Source organism: Pseudorasbora parva, chromosome 22 (genome assembly GCF_024679245.1).
Source record: "Pseudorasbora parva isolate DD20220531a chromosome 22, ASM2467924v1, whole genome shotgun sequence".
NCBI classification, from domain to species: domain Eukaryota; kingdom Metazoa; phylum Chordata; class Actinopteri; order Cypriniformes; family Gobionidae; genus Pseudorasbora; species Pseudorasbora parva.
In genome coordinates this window covers 762,501-773,499 of record NC_090193.1, presented here as the reverse complement: position 1 = coordinate 773,499, position 10,999 = coordinate 762,501, and the positions used below count along the sequence as shown (strand labels likewise).

The 10,999-nt window shown below is 45.2% G+C and overlaps 1 protein-coding gene across 1 annotated transcript; it reads left to right on the top strand.

Moving 5' to 3' along the window:
- Positions 1-395: 395 nt before the first annotated feature.
- si:ch1073-456m8.1 (leucine-rich repeat flightless-interacting protein 2) lies at positions 396-9,943 on the top strand. The gene is made up of 6 exons (XM_067432158.1): positions 396-599; positions 1,960-2,040; positions 3,122-3,157; positions 3,719-3,844; positions 4,044-4,127; positions 8,394-9,943. The coding sequence occupies exons 1-6, from the start codon at positions 501-503 to the stop codon at positions 8,736-8,738; spliced, it is 771 nt and encodes a 256-aa protein (XP_067288259.1). The 5' UTR covers positions 396-500; the 3' UTR covers positions 8,739-9,943.
- Positions 9,944-10,999: the final 1,056 nt, after the last annotated feature.

Genomic DNA, 10,999 nt, shown 5'->3' with positions numbered 1-10,999 from the left:
TACATGTATGACATATTTACAGTAGGACATTTACGAAATATCTTCATGGAACATGATTTTAATATCCTAATGATTTTTGGCATTAAAGAAAAAAGTATAATTTTGACCCGTTTAATGTAGCTATTGTTGGCTATGGCCACAGATATACCTCTGAGATTATGACGGATCATAATTTACCGAGTTTCGTTTCTAAGGTAAACAAACGATGTTGTTTTGAGAAACGCCTCAGATGTCCATGAAGCGGAACGGAAGTGAATGATCACCCTGTTTGGTCACCAACATTCTTCCAAATATCTCCGTTGTATTCAGCAGAAGAGGGACATTTATACAGGTTAGGAACAACATGAGTGTGTGAGGATTCTCCGTGGTGTTACATAACAATAACAAACGCTAGCCCCGCCCACTCGAGCACAAGCCCCGCCCCTGCACGCAGAGCCAGCCCGAAAACACAGCCCGTTCCGGCTGGGAAAGCGCTCCAAACACACGGATTTATCGGGAAAATGCACTCGGGTCAGCTGGAGAAAGCGGGATCCCTGAGGAAGCGGACTCTCTCCCGCGGGATGAGCGAAGAAGAGTCTCTTCGGCACATTATCAGAGAGGTGAGCTTCAGACCGATCTTCTTTGTCGTGACTCGTGACTTGTTTTTTTTTAAGACGTCGTATTTCTGCTGTAAATATCTGCTAATCTTCATCTGGATCACATTAGCCTGTATTATACACGCCAAAGCCTCGATAAGATGATGATGATGATAACCCGGCTGATGTGCTCGGGATCAGGGTGTGACACATGAGCAATCCCTTTGAACATTTACTGGAATATTAAAATATGCTAATTCTTCTTAAATAAAGGCGACGTGTTGCTTTAACAGAGCACATCCTCCGATGACAGACGAATTAAAGATGTCTTTCTCAAGCACATTCGTGACGATTAATGTTGTTATAATGTGTCATAGTTTCCTTATGACAGATATGAGTCAGTGTTCGCAGTCATATGAAGATTTATTTCAAAGTTGTCTTAAAGGGACAGCTCACCCAGCCGGTTATGGTAAGAGGCGGGGTATTTCCCAAACACCAATCACAGCACACCGCTCCAGCCGACCAATTAGAGCACAATGTGCTTTTCAGAAGGAGGGGCTTCAGGAACTAAACAGATGCTGCGTCCCAATTCGCCTACTTAAACTACGTCCTAAAAGTATGGACTCTCTTTGTGAAGAAAAAGTACAAACTTTTGAGTGTTTAGCAGAGGAGTATGCAAGCTTCGGGACTACTTCGTCATCTTTAACAGACTGTTGCTGAGTTACGAGCATCCATCACCGTTTAAACTGATTTTATTTGCTTCTGATGCCGATGGTTCAAATCGGAGAGAAGTGTAGCCGCTCGTTGATCTGCCGTGTGTGTGTCTTTAATGCAGAGACTCTCCTCATGTGTTTGCAGTTTAAATATAATGATGCTTTAAAAGTTAACGGCCAAACGTGTCATTACAAAAGTTCACAATGCTGCTGCAGGTGAAATATAATGTGGACAACACTGAATAAATATCTTTAGTCAGGTTAATACTGATAGTTGGTCACTTAAACCTCTTTATCTAAACCTCTCTACCTAACCGTCGGACTCGCACATCTGACATGTTTGTAGTCTTTTTATCCGCATTTGTAGTTCTAATCGAATCCTCATCTAACCCGCAATGGGTTGTGGGTAATATCAGCCGTTAGTGTCGATCCGCACTTCAGATTCTGACTGGAAATAGTAAACCATCTGGAAGACTCTTCAGCATACGACGATTTGGGATGCAGGGAGAGTTACTGACAGACTGTGAAGAGAGGAGCCGCAACACTGGAGAATATGAGGAATAATCCACATCACCTGCTCTAGGAGAGCCAGAAAACAGCAGCACGAGTCTAGAGATACCTCAGATATTATATCAGTGATCAGTAATATGACTGCTGTTTGTGTCCTGCAGGCAGAAGAGACGACCAGACACCTGTCACGCAGCGATAGCAGATACGGCTCATTAAAACGAGGACAAAGAGAAGAAAGCCAGGTCAGTACTGTGATGTTTGAGGTCCATGGCCCTATTCGGACGGGATAAGATGAACATGGGGACGTGGGAGTAAAGTAATATTACCTCAGGAGGTCTGTAATATTAATGGCCGATTCGCACGGGATAAGACATGACAGTAAAACTAGCAGAAGTGGAGGAGTAACTCGCTTTACACACCACAGTAACCTCAGTCGTCATGTGTGTGTGACGTTACTGTTATCACGTGAGCAAACACACAACATGAGCTCCAGTATGAACTCCGTCTCCAATATATATGTGTTTTAATAAACAGTTCGGTCTAGTCTAACGATTCTGATTTCTGGATTGTGTTGGTAATAGACACTTCCCTAGAGCTAAAGTAAGTGTTGTGCCTCCTCTAATGAGTTCTTCTGATCTTCTTTTTGCTTTAAATGATATGTGGAGAATACTGGAGGTTTGCCACAGAGTTGTCCATTCCTCTACAACGCAACCGAATGCTTCAAGCGCCTCCAAGCTCGCAAAATGCGCTTTTTTTAAACCTTTAACAGGAAATGACGGGATTTTACCGTACATTCTTACAGCGGGTCTGTCCGAACGGGATTAGTTTCACCTGAGGTGATTTTTCTGAACCTTTTTACAGACGGTAACATCATGTCCGTGATGATTAAAGAGATGGCACAGTCGGACGGGTCTAAAATCACAGAGAAGCTCTGGTAGGAATGACTTTACCCCACGTCCACATGTTCAACTAACCCGTCCGAATAGGGCTTATGTGTCCTCTCACACACTCTGAGCAATGAGACGCGAGTGTGTGTTCTGCTAGTTCGGTTCACCTCCAGCTCCTCGGTGTTAGCTTCAGACCCTGATCTCAGATCAGTGGGATAGGGCCGGGTGTGTGTGTGTGTGTGTGTGTGTGTGTGTGTTTCATTCAGCCTGTTTGCAAACTGAAAGTGTGTTCCAGCAGAACTGTGTTTAAGTCTCACACACACTTAGCATCCACTCATTCAATCACATTAGTTTTGTGACACACATCTTTCAGGAAGTTTTGCAGCTGTGTTTTGTGTGTTTTATATTCTAATGAACGATTGTATGTTTTTTTTAGAGTGAAGATGATCTGCTTTCTGAGAACGTGGAAATGGTAAGATTCAAGAGTTTTAGTGCTGTGAATTATATAAGCAGATGTTTCATAAGAGATTCAGTTTCCAGGATAGGTGACGCAAGCACAATCAAAATATGAATTAAACTATAATACCGCTGAGTGATGAGGACGCCAGTCATCCACGGGTGTGTCTCAGCCGCTCCTCTGGAAAACAGACTCAGTGGCGCTCATTAGCATATCTAAACCCCGCCTCGCTGAGAGCTGCTCTGCTGTGATTGGTCAGAAAGCAAGCGCTCATTATCATATCTGAATCTCAGCTCTCAGTGATAGGAACAGTAATGATGGCGTGGGTTTGACCGTATCGATCTCAGCAGAAAACAGCGACTCCTCCACATGAACAACACCAACCCAACTCTTCCCGTGTGTGAGGGCGGGGCTAAGAGACGCTGCTCAGCCAATCATGACCAGAGATTTGCATTATGCAAATTAGTTACAAGACTAATATGTTAATGTCTGTATATTTTGTGTGTGTGTGTGTGTGTGTGTGTGTGTGTGTGTGTGTGTGTGTGTGTGTGTGTGTGTGTGTGTGTGTGGACGCAGGAGCTGCGGACGCTCTCGCTCCAGCAGGAGGCGCTTCTGTTCCAGGTGGACTGCCTTCAGGACACACTCGAGGGGACGGAGGAGATGCTCGCAGAAACACAGAGAGAGACACACCAGCTCACCCTGGTGCTGACACACACACACACACACACACACACACTGGGGCAGATGAGATATTTACACACACAAACTGTGGCATATTAGAGGTTTACACACACACACACACACACTGGGGCAGATGAGATATTTACGCACACACACACAGGGGCAGATGAGAGGTTTACACACACACACACACACACTGATATGTGTTGTTTCTGTGCAGGAGCTGGAGCGAGAGAGAGCGCTGAGGAGGAAGCTGGAGGACATGCTGGCCTCAGTAATGCTGGAGATGGAGAGGTTAAGAGAGGTGAGGAAGCACTAAGCTTACATAATCACATTTACAGAGAGAGAGAGAGAGAGAGAGAGAGGGAGAGAGAGAGAGAGAGAGAGAGAGAGCGCTGGCAGTCTCCATGCTTGCGTAACCATGTTTGGAGAACAGCGAGTGAGTGTGTTCACTTCTCTTTTACTTTATTATTTCATCATTCACCATGAGAGCAAAATGGATGGGTGGGTGTATGGATGGATGGATGGGTGGGTGTATTGATGGATGGATGGGTGGGTGAGTGTATTGATGGATGGATGGATGGATGGATGGTTGGGTGTATTGATGGATGGATGGATGGATGGATGGATGGATGGATGGGTGGGTGGGTGTATTGATTGATGGATGGATGGACGGGTGGGTGGGTGTATTGATTGATGGATGGATGGACGGGTGGGTGGGTGTATTGATGGATGGATGGATGGATGGATGGGTGGGTGTATTGATGGATGGGTGGATGTATTGATGGATGGATGGACGGGTGGGTGGGTGGGTGTATTGATGGATGGGTGTATTGATGGATGGGTGGGTGGGTGTATTGATGGATGGATGGATGGGTGTATTGATGGATGAATTGATGGATGGGTGGGTGTATTGATGGATGGATGGGTGTATTGATGGATGAATTGATGGATGGGTGGTAGAGCTGCAACTAACGATTATTTTTTCTGTCGACTAATCTAACGATTATTTTTTCGATTAGTCGACTAATCTAACGATTAATTTTTTTACCCTTTGAAATTTTTCAAAATTCTGTGGCACCCCCTCACATAAGTTACGCTAGAGGTGTAACAGTACAGACTGCTCACAGTTCGCTTTGTATCGCGGTTTTAGGTTCACGTTTCAGTACAGTTCGGTATTTGCTATGTTCAGGGGAAAAAGGACTACTGTCAAGTGAAAATAAAGAAAATAAGAACAGATAACTTAAATAGAAGCAGCAGCACAAATAAATACTGTTGAGCAAAGATGAGAATAAAATAAACAATGCTTTTCAGCTTGGTCTAACATTAGTTTTTTGAGAAATGGAATGAAGTTATCAAAAGTAAAATAACCACACATTTAACTGTTTAAAATTTAAAAAAATAATCCTTATTAAACTTTGACATTAAACAGACAGCAGTGAAGGCTACTGCCCCTTTAAGACCCACGGATAGTCGTCGTATTTTCTGTATAAAGTTCACTTAAGGCATAGAGTAGGCTATGAGATTTTGACATACTTTTTGTGAGTTTGTCCGTTTAAGCACAGGATTTGAAAGATAACTCAATATTTGCGCGCTGTGGGACGAGTGCACACAGATCTTCTCATTCGCGTCTCCTGGCTACACGGAGGTGATGACGGTGAAAATGACTGCTCATATTCGGACGTACAGCAGCACTCGCATGCGTTTTATAAAGTTTACAAAGAGAGACCGTTTTGCCCACGTTTTTCTTTTATTATCGCTGTTGTTGTAGTAGTGTATACCTGAGGAATCAGCACGTATCCATCGACAGAAACATACATACAGCATTATTTTCAAGTTACACCCCATATTAAAGATGCGTCATCAGATGTGAGATGAACCGCGGTGTAAGTGCGTCCCGGCATCTTTTGCTCGGGATCCCGGTTGGGAAACACTGGTCTGTATTGATTGACACCGCGCTGGTTTGTTTAGAATTATAATGAGCGCCGTGACCGCGCGCTGCCGCGTGATGAAGGCGTGTCGCGACTCTGTTATTCAACTGCTCTGGTTTTAAAAGCCATGTCACACTAAATGCGCCAAAATGCAATAAAACTTGTTTTTACGGTCGATGCAACCCACGTGTGTGTGTGTGTGTGTGTGTGTGAGTAAGAGACGCGCAAAAGGGCGGAGAGAGAACTTAAGGAAATGCAGCTAAACGAATATGCGTGCGTCTTTTAAACAGTGTAAAAATGAATGAATGACGAATGTGGCGGCCGTTATTGATTATGTGGCAGTCCGCCACAAATTAGTCTATGTGTGGGAAACACTGTTTGGCCTCTGTTTAAAGTATTCCCATACTTTTGATATTCGCTGTCTAGGTTTTTGTGATAGAACCAGGAGCAGAAGCCAACATTACGCGAGATGAACGTCTGACACGACGCGTCGACGCATTTCACGAACGTCGACGTATTTCCGTAGTCGACGTCATCGATGACGTCGACGCGTCGTTGCAGCACTAATGGGTGGGTGTATTGATGGATGTATGGATGGGTGGGTGTATTGATGGTTGGGTGTATTGATGGATGTATGGATGGGTGGGTGTATTGATGGATGGGTGGGTGTATTGATGGATGGATGGATGGATGTATTGATGGATGAATGGACGGGTGGGTGGGTGGGTGTATTGATGGATGGGTGGATGTATTGATGGATGGATGGATGGGTGGATGTATTGATGGATGGATGTATGGATGGGTGGGTGTATTGATGGTTGGGTGTATTGATGGATGGATGTATTGATGGATGGATGGACGGGTGGGTAGGTGGGTGTATTGATGGATGGACGGACGGGTGGGTGGGTGTATTGATGGATGGATGGATGGATGGGTGGGTGTATTGATGGATGGATGGATGGGTGGGTGTATTGATGGATGGATGGACGGGTGGGTGGGTGGGTGTATTGATGGATGGGTGGGTGGGTGTATTGATGGATGGATGGGTGGGTGGGTGGGTGTATTGATGGATGGATGGGTGGGTGGGTGGGTGTATTGATGGATGGATGGATGGATGGATGGGTGGGTGGATGGATGAATTGATGGATGGGTGGGTGGGTGGGTGTATTGATGGGTGGGTGGGTGGGTGGGTGTATTATTGGATGGATGGATGGATGGATGGATGGGTGGGTGGATGGATGAATTGATGGATGGGTGGGTGTATTGATGGATGTATGGATGGGTGGGTGTATTGATGGATGGATGGACGGGTGGGTGGGTGGGTGGGTGGATTGATGGATGGGTGGATGTATTGATGGATGGATGGACGGGTGGGTGGGTGTATTGATGGATGGATGGGTGGGTGGGTGGGTGGGTGTATTGATGGATGGATGGATGGATGGGTGGGTGTATTGATGGATGTATGGATGGGTGGGTGTATTGATGGATGTATGGACGGGTGGGTGGGTGGGTGTATTGATGGATGGGTGGGTGGGTGTATTGATGGATGGATGGGTGGGTGTATTGATGGATGGATGGGTGGGTGGGTGTATTGATGGATGGGTGGGTGGGTGTATTGATGGATGGATGGGTGGGTGTATTGATGGATGGATGGGTGGGTGGGTGGGTGTATTGATGGATGGATGGACGGGTGGGTGGGTGTATTGATGGATGGGTGGGTGGGTGGGTGTATTGATGGATGGGTGGGTGGGTGGGTGTATTGATGGATGGGTGGATGTATTGATGGATGGATGGACGGGTGGGTGGGTGGTTGTATTGATGGATGGGTGGGTGGGTGGGTGGGTGTATTGATGGATGGATGGGTGGGTGGGTGGGTGTATTGATGGATGGATGGGTGGGTGGGTGGGTGTATTGATGGATGGATGGATGGGTGTATTGATGGATGAATTGATGGATGGGTGGGTGTATTGATGGATGTATGGATGGGTGGGTGTATTGATGGTTGGGTGTATTGATGGATGGATGGATGGATGGATGGATGGATGGATGGATGGATGGATGGACGGGTGGACGGGTGGGTGGGTGGGTGGGTGTATTGATGGATGGATGGACGGGTGGGTGGGTGGGTGGGTGTATTGATGGATGGGTGGATGTATTGATGGATGGATGGACGGGTGGGTGTATTGATGGATGGGTGGGTGGGTGTATTGATGGATGGATGGATGGGTGGGTGGGTGTATTGATGGATGGATGTATGGATGGGTGGGTGTATGGATGGTTGGGTGTATGGATGGGTGGATGTATGGATGGGTGGGTGTATGGATGGATGGGTGTATGGGTGGGTGGGTGTATTGATGGATGGATGTATGGATGGGTGGGTGTATGGATGGGTGGGTGTATTGATGGGTGGATGTATGGATGGGTGGATGTATGGATGGTTGGGTGTACTGATGTATGGATGGGTGGATGTATGGATGGGTGGGTGTATTGATGGATGTATGGATAAACAGAGTGAGGTAGCTCCGGCTATAGTGTTCTTGAGTTCTGCTAGTTCACCACAGGAGCGCCGAAGGCTGCGAGTCGGAGGCGTCTCATAAACTGGTGTTGAAGTAATTTGGTGCCGCCCGTAATGTGTGCAGGAAAGAGGAGCGGAGCAGCCGGAGTGCAGAGCCGCGGGGCCCGTGTGGCTTCAGGCCGCTCCAGAGGGGACGTCAGTGGACCCCGATGAGGACAGCAGAGCTGCTCCAGAACCACAGCTGAAGAGGCAAACACTGGGCCAGAACCAGAGCCAGGGGCCCGAGGCGCGGCCCGGAGAGGAGAATGATGAGAGCAGCGGATACGAGGACGCTCCGTCAGAGTTCTCTCCCGCTCCATCCACTCCGGAAGAAGAGGAGGAAGAGGAGGATGAGGATGAAGGAGTGGATGGGATGAGTTCTGGAGAGCCCCGGCTCCGGACCAATGCTGATTCCTGCGCTCTCTCCTGAGTCGCTCAGACGGCTGCGTCTGGTAAATGTGTCTACTGTAGAGTTAGGACACTTCATCAACGTTACGTTCACTGACAGCCTTCGCACAAACTACAGATATCACATGAAGACTACTCTCACTGCCAATCCGGCTCGCTTACTCAGCATTTCTGTCTCGTCTCTAATCGAAACATCTATAAACATTACATTAAGAAACGTTTCCTATTTTTGGGGAAAATAACTCCAAATGAAGAGAGTTTTTGATTAAAATAAGATAAATAATCTTGATTATTTTTCTCACCCCATTGGCAGATTATTTCTCTTATTTTAAGCAAAAACTCTCTTCATTTTGAGTTATTTTTCCCCAAAACAAGACAATTACTTTTGCTTGTCTAGTAAATACTTGGGAAAGTACTAAGCATGGGTAATGTGTACCTTGAATGCAGTGTAAGTCGTTTTGGATAAAAGCGTCTGCCAAATGCATAAATCTAAAATCTAAATCTACTTCTTGTTTTAAGAATGTTTAGATGTCTAGAAATAAGACAGAAGTAATGAGTAAGAGGAGCATGTTTTGCAGTGCTTTACTCCTCAGTCAACAACTTTATTTAGGAAAAGAAGGAATCTGCACTTTGGGTCCCACTTTATATCAGGTGTCTTTAACTGCTACATGAATTTGATGCTTATTGTGTACGTGCATGTTTTCATATTGTACTTTGAATTAATTTCAGCTGTAATTGACCATCTTGCTGTTGTTTTCTGGCTCTCCTAGAGCAGGTGATGTGGATTATTCCTCATATTCTCCAGTGTTGCGGCTCCTCTCTTCCCAGTCTGTCAGTAACTCTGGTTAGTTCCTGAAGCCCCTCCTCCTGAAAGCACACTGTGCTCTGATTGGTCGGCTGGAGCGGTGTGCTGTGATTGGTGTTTGGGAAATGCCCCGCCCCACAACCGGCAGTCTCAACAGACTAACTCAGCCAGGCCCCGCCCCTTTATTCTGCGCATTAATTATCATAATGAGGAATATTGTGAGGTGTTGGTTAACTCCAGATGGCGGCGTTGGAGGAGTTCAGGAACACTGACACTGATAGAGAAGAGCTGGAGCGCCACACACTGGAGACCGATGGACAAAAGCACAACAGCTCCTCTTTAAAGACGCCGTATATAAAGTGTGATCGGCCTTAAATCGGTTCTGCTCGGACGTTCCATGTTTTTATAGCTATTTTTTTAGTTGGATTACTTAGTGTTTGTATTTTGGCCCTATTAAAACATTTATTGTGTTAAAAAATGTTTGTTATTGTATTAATCCAGCTAGCGGGACAAAAGTTACATTCTATATCAATAAATTAAAGGTGCAGTGTGTGTTTTAGCGGCTGTTCATCTAGTGGTGAGGCTGGCTTATGCACGTGTGTGTGTGTGTGTGTGTGTGTGTGTGTGCGTGTGTGTGTGTGTGTGTAAACGGCGAGTTCTAAGGTAATAAAAACTAATAAGAAGTCTTTATACTCTACGGAGCCCCCCACATGGCATGCAGTAAAAAACTAGTAGACTAAATCATGCGCTCATTTTACTAATTCGTCGATTTATAAATCAAGTGAAGCAAATAGTAAATTGTGCGCATGATTTGGCTTTTTTTCTTACACGTCGTGTGCGGGGCTCTGTAATACTCCACTGGAAACATAGTTATGTGTATTATATTTCATTTCTGTCAAAGGATACTCATAAATTGTTAGTCCTCATGAAATCAAAATTGACTATAAACTTTGTTGGCACATATTACAGGTCTTAGGGTGAACAATTAATCTGTGCAAGTTAATACACGGGAGAAAAAAATAGTTTGTCTCATTAATCTTTAATGAAAATCTGAAAAGTAACTTCCTGGAAACGGCTTTCCTTCTCAGATGACGTCAGTTTGACGGCTTGGGTTTTTCTTTCCTTTACTCGCTCCTCATGGAGTCAGCAGGTAAGCCAGTGAATGATTTTATTTTTTATGAATGCAGAAATATATACAAACATGTCAGTGAATAATTTAGCTTTGTTTTCGAATCGTGAAGTACAGATGATGCTATCAGAAGCGAAGTCAGGCAGCATGGCTGGGCAGAAAAGTACACCCAGTACTCTAAATATAGTCATAATATATACATTTCAAGATGTTTACTTGCAGAAACAAAGTCAAATCATTCACTTGTTACGCCAATTTGACGGTGGAAAATGAAGAGACGTTTTTTATATTGACCAAATAAAGTGTTTGGATCTAAGTCTAGTTTATTTTCGCCTAAAAGGGGGCGTTG